The sequence below is a fragment of the Lycorma delicatula genome, chromosome 1, assembly GCF_047948215.1.
Source record: "Lycorma delicatula isolate Av1 chromosome 1, ASM4794821v1, whole genome shotgun sequence".
Lineage (NCBI taxonomy): Eukaryota > Metazoa > Arthropoda > Insecta > Hemiptera > Fulgoridae > Lycorma > Lycorma delicatula.
The window spans coordinates 217,390,187-217,407,036 of record NC_134455.1 but is presented as its reverse complement, the minus strand read 5'-3'; the positions used below and the strand labels follow the sequence as shown (position 1 = coordinate 217,407,036).

At 30.5% G+C, this 16,850-nt stretch overlaps 1 protein-coding gene across 2 annotated transcripts in view; it reads right to left on the bottom strand.

The window, feature by feature from the left end:
- Positions 1-16,850, bottom strand: part of LOC142328616 (tetraspanin-33-like) — a 76,853-nt gene that overhangs the window by 11,013 nt on the left and 48,990 nt on the right. For both annotated transcript variants that reach the window (XM_075372453.1, XM_075372443.1), the window contains exons 4-5: positions 13,041-13,172; positions 7,222-7,269 (exon numbers count right to left, since the gene is read on the bottom strand). In XM_075372453.1, the coding sequence (XP_075228568.1) occupies positions 7,222-7,269; positions 13,041-13,172 (180 nt within the window). The remainder of the gene's footprint in view (positions 1-7,221; positions 7,270-13,040; positions 13,173-16,850) is intronic.

Genomic DNA, 16,850 nt, shown 5'->3' with positions numbered 1-16,850 from the left:
TACCCGTAAAATGCACTGATATCATATTTATATCACATCTGAAATATATCCTTCACAATTTCCATAGTTATGCCCCTTTTCACACCAAAGACAGTAACTATTAATAATTTTTAAAAAGTACAAATGAAATTAATGATCTTTTTTTATTTTGGATCATTTTAACTACAAATAACAAAGAAAGCTTATATAAAAGTTATAGTGTCTCAAAAAATATAGATTGTCTTCAAATAAAGTTGAAGTAAATGATAATAAAAAGAAGTCAAAAAAGGTTAAATAAATATATGGAGTAGCTTCAAAAAGCTTCAGAAATTGGCGATTTCTATTTAAAATATTATTACTGTCAGGGAAATAATTGTTTTGTTATGCTGGTACCATTCATAACTGTTTGGCTGAACATCCTTTTTTCTTGTTACCTCACGATAATAGCAACAGTTATTTTTTTAATATACAAGGACATTTTTGCTCAAAATGTACATCACTGAAGAGCAAAAGATTGCCAAATCTTGTGCTTTAATTAAAATATTGATATGAATACATTTATTTACCTTCAAAAAGCATATAACAAAAATAACTATGAAAAAATAATTATTTATGAATGGGACAAATATTTGATAATGATGTTAGGTGTGGTCATCCACTTGCTGTGACAAATGATGAAAACACTGAGCATGTTTGAAGTAATAAAAGAAAATCTACTGAAAAAACAGAGTCAAAAGTTTGTTATTAAGAGGGAAGTAGTCACAGTATTTACCAAAATGATCTGAAAATGATTGTTTACATATTAATTTAAAAAATATTCCTGGCATTTCAATAATTGTTGGTCAAAAAAAGTACCTGGGCTGGCATAATGTAATATCTGTTGACTGCCATATCCAACAAATTTTGTAAGCATTCAATAACCAAACTGGATGGATGCATCTGTTTTATAATACAGTAATTTTATTTGCTTACATTATAGCACACAGAGAATAGTAGTGAATTCATATTACTATCTGTTTTGTTATATTCATTTTTGTTTTTGAGATTATTTTACCACCTTTTAGAAAAATGTTTGATGTAACTTTTGCAAAACAACGTATAACCCACAATTTTTATCCTAACCTATAAAATCTATTATCTATGATATAGATAATGTAGAAGTGTAGAAGGATTTCTGTAAGAATGCACACAGCTAAGATTTTACAAACTGAAATATCTACTTCAAATCTACTTGAGCCAGTTTGATTTCCAGTGATTCTGAACTTTTGAAGGGCAGAGAGGCTGGTCCTGCAATTCATGCATAAATTACAAAAAGCTCCCAAACTAGCAAGTTTGAATTTGTTAAGGGCAAAACAGAAGGACACTTATCAGTAAATTATCAGCAGAGAGAGTGAGGGTATGTTCTCATTAGAAGCTTAATAAATTTGTGAATCTGTTTCTTGATTTTTAAGTAAATCAAGAGGAATAAATTGAATTGTAGGACAAAATTGTTATTGTTGTGATCAACACTTGTTTTGTTGGTATGAGGATAGTATTTTTGGTGTTTAAGACTCAATAAAGTAATGATCTGAGTGCACAATCTAATTCAAGTTAGATACAGGAAGAGTTTTGTGTGAAACTGTCGGAGTTAGAGGAAGACATGGTAATTGCACTTCCTTCAAATCAGTTAATTTGATATGTGAGAGTTGTATTTTATGGTAGGTGGTCATGGATGGAACAGACCATACAAAGGCGGTGGTAGTAAGCTGTGTAAATGCACTGCTGGAAATGTCTTCCAATGCATTTGCATCAGTGGCATTCTGATAGAGGCCAATCTTATAACTGTGATATGTTATCAGGTTTAGAGGGTCTAAAAGATGACCTCCGGTAAAGCCCATCAGGGGTAAGAACAGAAAGGGTAGTGTGGTGACTGGGATTGTCACAAGGCGGGTGCTTCCCCTACAGGGGTCAGAATGGAAGACAGTTCTGCATTAATTGCTACGCAGAATTATACAACTGTGCAGTAATAAGAAATCATTGAGGGTTTATGAAGAAAACAAGGTTATGAGCAGTACTAAATGGAGCTCACAATTAAGACTGATGCTTAGGAGAGTATTTTAGAAGAAATGCGCTGGAATTTCAAAGGATAATTTTATGGACAGACTTATGAACTTGTGTAGATGAAGTTTTTTGGAACTGATTAGTTTGAACTAGTTAATCATACAGATATTGATATAATGCGGTAGTCTAGACTAAATGTACAATCTCTAATTAGATAATAGCAGCAACTTTGAGATATAAATGTTTAAGTAAACAGTTTTAAAACATGCAAAAATTTGCTACTCAACTCTTTTTTTAATAATTTATATCATTATTTTCAATTTAATTACAGTTATTTGGAATATCTTATATTTACATTACCTGTTATATATTTAGGGTGAATTAATATTACATATTTCATTATATTACTTTTACATATTTTCTTAAATCATTTATTTTCATCATGTTAAATCAGATTTCTATTTCAAATAGAATCACTTGAACATTTTCATTTTGTATATTATTCCCTTTTTTAGCTGATAAGACATTTATAGCAACTAGTCAAATTCCTGTAACTCAAATACTTATAAATTTCTACAACTTGAAATTTATTCTAATTCTCAGCTGTATTATATTATGTTATACGGAAATATAATTCCTGTAACTCAAACAGATATCCTGTTAAGTCAAAGTAAAAAACTTATTAGTTTATTATAATAAGTTTATTACTAATCAATTACACTGATTAATTTTTATTAGTATAAAAAAACCCAAGTTTAACATTAGGTCTATAATACCGATCTTATTTTAAATTCAGAAATATGTAACAAATATGATTTTCACTTCCTGTACTATGCGATAACAAAGAAGGATGAATTATCTTACAGTAAAGAGTGAAGCAAAATCTTATACAGATAATCTTAAAATGTAAATGATAATCTTATACAGTATTCACTGGAACTCATTTGTCCTAAGAAGTGTTAGTCAATGTGTCTTTATAACTGTCTCAGCATGTATGCAAACTTTTAATACGTCTGTTTGGGTTTGTTTGCTACTGTAAACAAGGGTGATCTTATTCTTTCCTTACAATGATTTTTTTTATAGTTTTTATACAATTAGGTCTAGTTTTTATTCAGTTGGTTAATTGTTTTCACACTCTTTCTGTCTTTTTTTTAAATGTCAAAAAGAAAACATTGTCATTAGATGATAAAATAAGGATCATAATGGAAGCAGATGAGGGAAAAAAAACATCATCGCATTGGAATTTGGTATACCAAACGACATGTTTACAACGATTAACAAAAACCGTGAAAAAATTTTGAAAGATCGTAGCTTTCGTAACTAGAAAAATACTCTAAGAATGTAATTTTGTACAACTAAACTACTGACTCATTGAATCAAGTATATTGTATTATTTCATAAATCGCAAATTTTTTTCTGTCAAGTATCCTGATGTTGAAAAAAGCATTTTAGAGTGGTTTAAAAACAGTCACGATCAAAATTTACCTATCAGTGAACCAATTTTACATGAAAAAACTGAGTACTTTGTGAGGCAGTTCAATTGTAGGGATCTCAAAGCTAGTGTGGGTTGACTTAATAAGTTTAGAGACAGGTATGGAATAATTTTTTTAAATGTTTGTGGTGAAAGTGCCAGTGTAAATGAAGAAGTTTGAAATACGTGGATAAACTGTACGCTAAAAGAAATTATCACCATATACAACGAATTGGACATTTTTAATGCTGATGAAACTGGACTGTTTTACAAATGTTTACCTGACAAAACTTAACTTTTAAAGGTGATAAATGCCACAGTGGGAAACGAAGTATAGACCGCGTCACAATTCTTTTAGGTGCAAACATGTCGGGGATAGAAAAGTTGAAACCTATCTTAATTGGTAAATCAAAAAAACTATGTTGTTTTGCTAACATTAAATCTTTGCCTATTCAGTCTGAAGCCAATAGAAAAGCAGGGATTACTAGTGAAATCTTTGAAAAATGGTAATTTATATTGGATCATTATTATCATTAAAAAAATAGAAAGATTTATTTATTGTTATTTGTTCTATTTATTGACAACTGCCCAGCACATTCAAAATCATTTCCTCAGGAAGTGTTACTAATAAAATGTGTTTTCTTTCCACCAAATGCTACATCTAAACTCCAACCAATGATTACACAAAATTTTAAGCAAGTGTACAGGAAAAGGATTATAATGAAAACATTAGAGATTGTTGACAAAACAAAAACCATAAATTAATCTTCTTCATTGGTCTATGGGAAGTTAAAAATTTTGGAATGATGTGATTGAGCTAACAATTTTTAATCATTTTAAAAAAGCTGGATTTAGAAACCCACAACAACCCGTTATTTTGTCGGAATACGAGCCAACTAGCAGTGAAAACCTTTGTTCTAGCAACAGTAATGGTGATGATGATAATGAATGACAATTAACAATTATTAGCAATCTTTTTTAATCGTTTTTAATTAAATTCAAGTTTTTAATGAAAGATCCAATTATGCCTCTTTTTATTTTATTTTAAAAAATTTAAATTTTGTTTTTATTGTATCTGAAAAACATTTAAAAACACAATCTTCGAATTTAAAACTGAACCGTGTTTTTTTACATACAATACAACACTGATATTTTTTATTATTTATAACTATAACCTTTTGTATTTTTCATTTATTAACGATTTTTGTGCAATAAATTGATTAACAGCGAAAAATGTGATTAATGTACAGTATTTTCATGTGTATTTATTATTATTAGCCTACATTTTGTTTAGTATACAGTACATACTGTATACTGTATTTATAATGCTGAATCATGTCATGTAATAAAATTGCTGTGATATAATAAGACTGTATATGGAAAAAATGCAATATTTTCTTAAATAGTGCTGTACATTTTACATGAGTGAATTTTGGGTACTAATTTCATAACATGTATGTTTCTGTAATTCGAATTTTCCATAAGTTAAATTTTTTTTACTCCCTTGAATGTTCGAGTTATAGGAATTCTACTGTATTTTCATTACTTTATTTCTTTATTACCTTAATATTCATTAATATTTTCTTAATTATTATTATTAATAAAGAAAGTTGAGGTGGACACTGGCCAATTCAGTGAGGTTAAATATTTATGTGGGGTCCTGCAGTCAGTTTAGGGCCCTATATGGTTCTTAATTTGGTTAATGATTTCTACTAGAATTTTCAGGGATTCCACAACAGCATTTTCAGATGACAATGGACTTAATGTGCATCCACTTGAGATTAGGTTTTTTCTGATGTGGAATCTGACCTTCATTCTCTGGCTTTTCAGTTCAATCACACTAAATCAGTCCTTAACACAGCAAAAAATTTCTTAATTTTGGTATACAGAGTTTTTTTAAATTTTTATATCTAATCAGATTAATGTTTGGGGATCATAGTTGAGGTTGACAAACTTCTGTGGACAACCCATATTCAGCATCTGACAAGCATACTTATTCACATAGGTTCTACTACTTGATGAAATTGTTTTTTGGAACCGATTAGTTTGGACTAGTTAGTCATTACAGATATTGAAGTAAAGTGACAGTCTATACCAGCTAACCCACGGCCCAGTTGTTCCTTTTGTGTGTCTCTTATAGATTTAACATAGATACTTTTTTTATGCATTAAAAAATCTAACAAAAATTTTAATATATTTTATTCAAGTAATTGAACGTTTATGTATATTGGCTATGACTGCTTAACAGTATAATACAGTTTTCTTGGTTACTTTTCTGTATTAAACAATTTACAACATTCACAGATGGCTCTTATAGTCCTTAAATTTTTTAACTTATGATGCTAAAGATACACACTGTATAAGATTTTTATTTTTATTTTTATATGATTTAAAAATAACATATAAATGTTTTAAATAAAAGTTAAAAAAGAATTATGCTAACAAAACATAAATATATTTAATTAGATTTGGGGAATTTGATAAAAAAACCATTATAGAAAAATATTATATTAAAAAATTAAAACTTTTTGTTATTACACTGAAAATTGCATAATAAAAATTTAAGTTAAACAATTTACTTATAACAGGTGGCTGGCTTTTTATACCTCTTGTCTATGCAGTGTGTGGCTCACTTCACATTCCTAGTATTTTACTGGCCCAGTAACGATTTTGGGTTGGACATAGCTGGTGTGTATACAATTTAAGTATGTATACCCCAAGTTTAATCACAAGATGGGAGTTTAATTCACTCCCATCTCGAATTTTAGCTTCTGTAAGCTGTGTTTAACAACTATGTACTCAAGAAACAACCTGAAACCTGAGACAACATATTTCATAGGGATTTTTTTTTTAAAATCTAGGTACTAGGTACATTCAAATTTACTTTCTCCATACTCAACTTTTTACTTCTGTTACACAAAATCATATTTTTAATTTTTTTAATTCAGATCTGAATGCAGAGAACACTATATTGTTAGTCTCTGTGTACGTTTACTGTGTAACTTCAAACCCAGAGAATTATCATTCCGCAACAGCAGACATGAGTCTAAACTTAGTGCTGATATTAGGGATTCTACAATATATAATTATTCCCTAACAGTTAGAATCAATAAACATAAGTACAGTTTCATATCAGAAAGGGATGAAAGTTTTTTTTTTTGTTTTTGTTCATGTCTCAGTCTTTCATATGGATGTGACATATGCAGGCCAGCTAAGATACAAGAAGCACTAGTTGGAGTTGCTTCTCTAAGTAAAATAGTGTTCAATACAACTAGTTCCTTGGCATAGATTTTCCACCACGTAAAGAAGATTTTACAGCTCAGTAAGGAAAAGTGGAATAAGAAACCACTCTGATCTTAATTTTTCTTTAGTTAGCTTAATATGAGGTGCTAGTTATTTGTGGGATTAGCTATTCCATTTTTTGGGATTAACTTATGTAAGTTTGCATACATCTAATGTTACATCACCTGTGTTCCTAGGGTTTTGATACCCAATGAATACATTTAATTTAAATATAATTAGAGCTGTATGCAATGAATTTTAAAGAAAAAACTCTAAAAAATGTAATTGCGTACAGCTAAACTACTGACTCATTGAGTCAATTATATTGTATTATTTTATAAACCGCAAAATCCCACCATATAGATTTTGTTTTATATAATGCAATGTAGTAGAAAACACAAGCTATGAGAAAAAAATCTGTAACAGCACATACAGAACTTCTTACTTACTGAAAGCTCTTGGGCTCCATAACCACACATTATATTTACTAAGCCACTCTGAAACAAATTAAAATTAAAAATATAGTTAAATAATTATAATTTTAGTGTAATACTACAACAGAGAATGTGTTTTTAATAAAAAATGTTTAACATAATACCAATTTGTTAATACATGCTTCCACAGATTGTTGCATGTAAGAGAGAATAATAGGATGACAAATGAAGAGCTACTTGCCCTTAAGTAAAAACCTATGGAAATTCAAATTAGAAAACAAAGGTGATGGTTGATCAGGTATACCCTGAGAAGAAATTATGATAGAATGGAATCAACAAGGAAAGGGCAAACAAGGATCCTGAGGAAAAGAATGTTGGTGGGACAGCCTGAAGATGAAAGGAGCAAAAGAAAATTCAAAAGTATAGTATTCAACATGGCAACTTATATTGATGTTGTGTTCTGTGCAGGAGTAAGAAAGAAATGCATACATAATATGAAATATGGTATGACATATATCTAATGAAGTATAATATAAAATCTACTTTGCTCCAATTCCATCACACAAAGTAGATCATTGGCAGTAAGCAAACAAAGCAAAATCTGATTAAAAACAAAAAAGAAATGTAATGGAAATAACTACATAGAGTAGGAGGAATCATTATAGTACATAATTAAAACCACTTCTTATTCATTTAAATATTATCATGATCAATAAAATTTATGAGGCATATTCATAAAGTAAGGGCCATCGACTTATATTCTAATATTTCACGCAAGCATGGCAGTCTTATCAGCTATCTACAAAGCCACAGTTGTTTTAATTCAGTAGTCTTTTGCCTGCTGGTGAATGCAGATCGCAATGTCCGCAACAATCGTTTCTCCTGCCAGTTGTGAAGTGCCTGCTGTGAATTTTTGTGAGTAAAATGATCTTCAGATGCCGAAATTCATCAGGAGTTAAACCCAGTGTGTGGACCAACAATAATGAGTAAAGAAAGGTTAGACAACAGTGTCGAGACTTTAAAAATGGCCTCACAAATGTGCACGAAGAAGAGCAGAGTGGCCGCCCCAGTATTCAGAGCAACAAAATAGTTGAACAAGTGAACCGACAACTGCGATGTCATCGACGATTAAGTTAATTGCTCTGGCTGATGAATTTCCACATGTTGGATGCACCTCTGCCTGCACAATTGTCACAGAAAAACTCGAATACCACAAATTCTGTGCAAGGTGGGTAATGAAAATGCTCTCCAACCAACACAAAGAGCAAAGAATATGCAGTGGACTAGCATTTTTGGATCACTATCAACAATATGGAGATGATTTGTTTTCCCACATTGTTACAGGCGACGAGATATGGATATCCTACACCAATGCGAAATCAAAACAACAATCAATGTAGTGGTGCCAATCAAGTTCCCCAAATTTTGTTCAAACCAAAATGAAGTTTTGTTCTTGCTTATTTTCATGTGGTAGTTTTTGTGTAGGATTTGATCCATGCCACTCATTGTTTCTTCTAAATCATTTTTACTCTCAGCTAGAATTACTATCATCAGCAAATTGTAGTATCTTTATCTTTTCACCTAGCATGTTACTCCAGATCTAAATTGTTCTTTAAAATCATTGCACATCATTGAACTGCAAGTTCTATATAAAGATTAAAAAGTAATGGGGATAGGGAACATCCGTCGGACTCCACTTTTTATCACAGCTTCTTTCTTATGTTCTTCGATTAGTACTGTTGCAGTTTGGTTCATGTAAATGTTAGCAATTGTTCTTCTATTTCTATACTTGAACCCTAAATTTTTTTAAATGCTGAACATTTTATTCCAGCCATCGTTATCAAATTTTTTTTCTACGTTTATAAACACTATGTAGGTTGGTTTTTTTATCTTTAATCTTCTACTATTAATCTATAAAAGTGCTAAAATTGCTTCCCTTGTCTACATACCTTTTCTGAGACCAAATTGGTCTTCTCCACACTTCATTAAGATTTTTCATGTGCGAGTAGTTAAGCTAATTGTTCTGCATTCTTCACATTTATCTGCTCCTGCTTTCTTTGGTATTATGACTATAACAATTTTTTCATAAATATTACACACCAGTCTGTATAATCTATCTATTGCTTCCTCACCTGCACTGCACAGTAATTCTGCAGATATCCTGTCTATCCCAGGAGCCTTTCTGCCATTGAAATCTTTTAATGCTCTATTAAATTCAGATCTCAGTATTATATCTCCCTTTTCATCCTCTTCAACTTCCTCTTCATTCCTCTACATCACCAGTTTCTAATTCATTTCCTCCATATAACTCTTCAATACACTCCACCCACCCACTTTCTTTCATATTATAAATCGGTGTACCATCTTTATTTAACACATTAATAATGCTCATCTATTTTACCAATGATCATTTCTCTTTCCACTTTGAACACTTTTCTTTAATCCACTCTTCTTTCGCTAATTTGCACTTCCTGTTTACAGTATTTCTTAATTGTCGATAGTTCCTTTTATCTTCTTCATCACTACCATTCTTATACTTTCTACATTCATCAATCAACTGCAATACACCCTCGTATATCCAAGGTTTCCTACTAGTTTTCTTTGTCCCACCTAAGTTCGCATCTGCTGATTAAAGAATTTCCATTTTTACATTCTCCCATTCTTCTTCTACATCTTCTACCTTATCGTTTTTACTCAGACCTCTTGCAATGTCCTCCTCAAAAATCTTCTTTATCTCCTCTTCCTCATGCTTCTCTAAATTCCGATTCATCTGACACTTCTTTAGGTTTTTAAACCCCAATCTACATTTCATTATCACTAAATTATTGTCGCTATCAATGTCTGCTCCAGGATATGCTTTGCAGTTGAGGAGTTCATTTCTAAATCATTGTTTAGCCACAATATAGTCTATCAGATACCTTGCAGTATCAACAGACTTTTTCCATGTATATATTCTTCTATTATGATTTTTAAACTGAGTGTTGGCAATTACTAAATTATACTTTGTGCAAAATTCAATAAGTTGATCCTTTTTCATTCCTTTTGCCCAGCCCGTATTCACACACAATATTTCCTTCCTTCCATTTTCCAATGCTTTCGTTCCAACTTCCAACTATTATTAAATTTTCATCCTCTTTTATATGTTTACTTACGTTCAATTTCTTTGTATACACACTCTACCTCACCATCATCATGGGCACTTGTAGGCATGTAGACATTAACAATCAGTGTCTGCTTAGGTTTTGATTTTTTCCTTATTACAATGATTCTATCGCTAAGCTTTTTGAAATACTCTACTCTCTTCCCTATCTTCCTGTTCATTACAAAACATACTCATGCCTGTCCTTTATTTGAAGCTGAGTTAATTATTCTAAAACCACTTGACCAAAAGTTGTTTTCCTCTTCCCACTGAACCTCGCTAATTCCTACTAAATCTACATTTAACCTATCCACTTCCCTCTTTAGATTTTCTATCCTACCAATTTTTTTTAGACTTCCAACATTCCACGTTCAGACTCTAGAATGTTATTTTTTAATTTTCTGGTGACCCCTTCCTTAGTAGTCCCCATCCGGAGATCCAAATAGGAGACCAGTTTATATCCGGAATATTTTACCAAGGAAGGTGCCTCCATCTTTGTTACATGAAAATGCAGACAGCTACATTTTCTTGGAAAAAAACAGCCTAGTTTTCTATTGCTGAGCAGTATCCAGAAGATTGAGTGATGCTGATATGGCCGCTTAAGTCCTCCTGACTTATGACCTGGATACCGGTGTTCTTTGGTGGTTGGGTTTCAATTAACCACACATCTCAGGAATGGTCAAACTGAGAATGTACAAGACTAACACTTCATTTACACTCATACATATCATCCTCATTCATCCTCTGAAGAATTATCTAAACGGTAGTTACCGGAGGCTAAACAGGAAAAAGAAAGACTTATAACCTTAACTACTGAAAGAGCTGCTGCCCTCTTTCAGGAATCATTCCTTAGTCTGGCTCTCAACAGATATCTCTCCAATATGGTTGCACCTTTAGTCCAGCTAATCTGTGTCACTGAGCACAAGCCCCTTCACCATCAGCAAGGTCTCATGATTCAAATAGGACGGCTTAAAGATTAAATAATTAATAGAAGTTTTTAATAAACTAAGATTTAAACAAAATGGTGAGATGCAGAAGACAAGGAGATAAATATTGTTTAAAATAGAGGAACAGATTTCAAACTGTTCAGTGTATAAATACTTATGATGTTTTGCAACAGAAAAGTAAAAGAATGCAAGCTTCTCAGCTGCTACAATCTTAGCATTATTGGGTGTGTGGTGTAACTATGCACTCCACAAAATCATAATGAACTACTAAAAAAAATAATAAATACCAAAATCAAGTATGAGCATTTTTTATAAGACCAAAAAAAAGATACTCATAAGGCATTCATTAAGATATTCAGATATAAGATATCTGAATATATTAGAATATATATCTGAATATATATTCAGATATTAGGATATAAGGCATTCTCATAAGATATTCATTAACTTTATAAATAGACAATGGCAATTAAAAAAAAAATATGGGTAATTTATCCTGTCAAAAGTTATGTAGAAAAATATTTAAGTAGACATAGGAGGAAAAGTAAAACAAAGAAATAGAACTAATAGATAAAATAATAGGATACTAGAAACAATGGTCAACCCATATTAAGATAGGGAAAATTAATAAAAACTGATAAGTCAACTGAAACAGATAGGAAGAGGAATTACACTGCTGTGCAGGCATACACTTAGACAGCCAGACTGAGGGAAAGGTGACCTATAATTCCTACGAGCCATACAAAACACAGTAGAGGAAAGAAATGAAAAATAAAAGAAATGAGCTATTTAAACAAAAACAAAAAAAAATCATCAGGCTTAATAAATAAAAAGTAATATTTAATTTGTTGAATATTCATGAAATATATCGAGTTATTTGTAAACTAAACCCAAAATTGTTCCACAGAAGACTTTTTGGAGCAACTTTTACAAGCTACATCATCATCATTATTATTATTATTATTAATTCTGACCTAATTACATACAAAGTTTTTTTTTTTTTTTTTTAATAAAAGCTACTAAACAATTAAATTTTGTATAATCTAAATTGTGATAATTTTAACTTAAGATTGTACAAGCAAATGACCTTTTAGACCTCAGTAGGCTTTAAAGAACTTTATCAAACATGACTAAAACCAGTCAGTTTCAATAAAATACAAATAAAAATTAACTCAACCTATACAAACCACATGTAAATATCAAACACTGTTATATTAATATGAGTACTATGGTAAGAATTATAGATCCACTTATTTATTTTCTTTAACAGGTCAATACATAAATACAGATGCTTACAATAGATTAGTTATGTAAAAAAAAGAATTCACGTCTAACCAGGATTCGGATGCAAAACCTTTCACAAGAGACATTATCACTCTGATGCAAAGTTTAAAGGAATGTAATCTACTTTCATTGAATGTAAATTAACTAAATTAAAAATTTTACCCAAATTAAAACTTTCTTTTTTATTCTCTCTCTAGTAATTAAAGTCCTATGCCGATTATATTTACCCTATTCCTTTTAATAACTTTATTTCACTCTTTTATCTGTATTAAAACTTTCATTTATTTTAGACTCATACAAATGGATTCAGCCAAGTTTGATCAAATTTTCTTCATAAGTTATAAATCTCAGCTTAAAATCTGAAATTGAATTCCCAAATTAATTAAAATTAAATTAAAAAATTATGTTTCTAAAGTAAAGTATAAGTAATTAGCTTAAAATTATATCAATATAAAACAACCAACCGTTATGTCTGTGGCATTTATACAACAAGAAAATGGTACACCACATCTCTCAACACTAGGAGAACTGCAGTTGAAGTATTCATTTTTTGACCAGTCCATATATCCTTCTGAACTAAGTCCACAGCATCGGAACTGTAAAAACAAAATGAAATAAAACTTGTAAATAAAACATTGTATTTTTTTATAAAAAAAAAAATACAAATAAAAACAAATTTAGAAAAAACTTAATTTTTCAATTTAAGTAGGTTAACTATTTACAACAATAATAATTTCAGTAATAATCAATCATTTCAATTTTATAACTTTTCACCCACATTGAAAGTGCTAACACATCCTCAATGATTCAACTCCAAGAATAAAAGGAAGGCAAAAAGCATACCTACATACTTTAAATTTGTTTACTTTTAAATTTACACATACTTTTAAATTTGTTGACACAAACAGGCATAGTGACAGAACAGAATATTGCATTGCAGTTTTCAATGGGCTGCAACTTATTACTAACACTGTTACAGAAAAGCAGTACTGACTTCTGCTGAGAAAATAGCATGTTATAGTAACTATAACATAGTCAATATTTGAAGTGATATTATTGCAGGCTTTCAATGAGTCTGCAATATGCAATGTTAACAAAAGAGAAAGCCTAGCTTTGATCACATCTTAGCAGTATATAACTCTACAATACTGATGGTACAGGGACTGAACAATTCCACTGACTACATCATTGCAACATTTCTGTCTTCTCATACGGTTTGCTGATCTGGATACAATAAATCTAGTACGCGGTATGTTCAGAAAATAACAGAACTTTATTTTTTTAATGTTTATTATTAATTTTACAGATTATTGGTTCTTATCCCTTTCAAAATACTCCCCTCCCCTATTCACACACTTTCATCAGAGTGTTTCCACTTCGCAAAGCAGTCCTGGATAGCTTCATTTGAAATGGACGCTTCATTTGTGGAAGTTAGTGACAAATTTGCTGATTTTAATTTCAGAAATAAGAAAAAAAATCACAAGGAGCCAAATCTGGCGAATAGAGAAGCTGAGAGAGGACAGTCATCTTGATTTTTGGCACAAAACTGATAAATTGACAAAGCTGAGTGTGTGAGTGGATTGTCATGGTGAAGGAACCACGAGTTGTTTTACCACAACTCTGGTCTCTTTTTGCAGATTTTTTCACGTAACTACTGTAAAACACCTTCATAGTACATACAATTCACTGTTTCACCTTGAGACAAGAATTCAAAATGCACAATTCCATCAAAACAAAAAAGAAAAAGAGTATCACTTTGATATTGGATCAAAACTACGGGCTTTCTTGGGACGTGAAGATCCTTGTCAAAGGATCTTCACGTCTCAATGTCATACAGTAAATCCAGCTTTCATCTTCCATTATGATCTTTCCATGAATGTTTCATCATCATTGGCTTATTCAAGAAATTGCTGATAAATATCCACTCTATGTTCTTTCTGCTGTTTGGTCATCAAGTGAGAAATAAGCTTTGCTACAACTTGGTACATGTTCAATTTTTCAGTCAAAATGTCATGGCATGATCCAATTAAGATCTAATCTCTTCTACAAGTTCTCTGACTGTCAAATCAGCAATTTGCATGCACCAGATCATTGATTTGCTGAATGTGGATATCATCAGTCGAAGGCCTTCCTGGTCGATGGTCATCGTCAATTGGCTGATGACCACTTTTAAATTATGAAAACCATTTGTAACATTACATACGACCCAGAGCATCATCTCCATAAGCTTGTTTCAAAAGTTGAAACGTTTCTGTGAAAGTTTTCACCAGTTTCATGCAATAGTTTACGTTGTATCATTACTCCTGAAAATTGCACATTACAAAAATTACTACTAACACTTAAAACATGTTGCACTCAAATAACATAAAAACTAAAAGAGATATCAACAATTCAAGATCATTTGCTTATAGAGGAGGTTATGCAGAACACAATGCTGCCAACTACATGACACTAAATACCTCCGTTGGCGCATAATTAAAAATGTTTGGTTATTTTCTGAAAAGAAAATAACCCAACGTAACCAAAGTATTGAGGTTTTGTGAAAATTATTTGCATACAGAAACTATTCAATGATTTTAATTCAAGGTATAAAAACTACTACTTGACAAAATCATTTTTAACAGTTAAAAAAACTAAAGTTAGCTGGTTTTTGGGACCCTGACAAATTAAATTGTCCCCAAAGTACAAAATTAAAAACTTTTCATTAGCAGCAATTCAAATGTTATATACTTTAAAACAGAAGTTTATGTTGGAAGCTGAGAATGGCTCTTTCTTAAGACAATCCCACCTTGAGTGTGGTTGTGAGGAGTTTTATAAAACTTACTAAAATGTCTGGCAGAAACATTAATATAGATAATTATTTTACTTTCATCCCACTCAGTTTAAACCTAAAGAACCAAATAACTCTGGCCAAAATAATGAAGTAAGTAATACCCTTTTTACTTTTATATTAAGTAGACCAGTTTTTTCTATTAAATTTGTGCATGTCAAGCATTTGATTTTGGTGTCTTCATAATAAGTTTGTATACTGTTACATTAGGTGGATACTGTAAACTGCATGAAAAGTCTGTTTTTAGAAGTCCAAGCAGGTCCTACTTGAAGAAGTTGGTCAGTGAACTTTATGAAAAACAAATCTTGAAAGAACAGTCATGACAGACTACCTATGGCAATAAAATAAAAAATGGATTCTATAATTATCATCAAATTCACTAGCAGAAGTATGGAGGTTGACTGATGAGGCAGTTTCATTAAAAAAAAGGTAAAACCAGTAAACAGCAACAATACATAAGTGTTGAGCTCCTGATAGCAAGAAGTACATAAAAGCAGTTCTATTAAAAAAAAAAAAATATTGTTTTTGTATTGTTTTTCCATATTTCATTAACTTAAATTTATGTGATTGTGTAAAAATATTATTGAGCATATGCATATTTATCATAAATAATATGTTGTAAACTGAATTTTCTGATTACAATTTTGACCGATTATAATTTTGGAAAGTATTTCTATACTGTGTTTAAACAGCATTTCTATTATCATCGGTAAACTATTTTTTTATTTTCTACTACAATATAATTAATAAAAAAAGAAAAGTTATTAATAAAAAAAAAAAATTATATAAAAAAAGAATCCAGCCCCCTAACAAAGCCATGTTTCAGTATAAGTTACTGTAAGTGTACCACTTTTTTTACGTGGTTTAAGTTTTTCAGCTTTTGATAATTTAAATAATTTTTAAATAATGATATTTTTAAACCTCTTGCAACTTCTGTCTTCAAAATGGTAAGGAAAGAAAATTACACTTTTGTGGCTACTTAACGCTATAACCTAACTAATAAAATCAACAAACAAAAACTCTAAAAATATATTCAATTACCTATCAATAATATTTCCCTAATTGTCTTTGCAAAGATTTAGGCATTTTCCAACTTAAATTTCTCTTGTTATTAGTGATTTTTGTTAAAGTAATTTTTATTTAAATCCAAAATAATTAAAAATGAAAATATTAGTATATTTATGTAGATTAACTGTCAAAAGAAAATCTACATAATGATGAAAAATATTGAATACGTTACAGAGGAACTGATCTTTAATAAAAGTGATTAAATATTTTGTGTCAGGTCGGTCAAGTTGTACAAAAAAAGATACAATATACTTTTAATAGAGAAACATTTTTTTTTTAGGTTGATGATTATTCAACCTAAGCCCAAAATTAAAAAATAAAATATAGGCCCACAATTTATGCGTAAAAATATTGGAGAGAAATGTTATAATGAAGA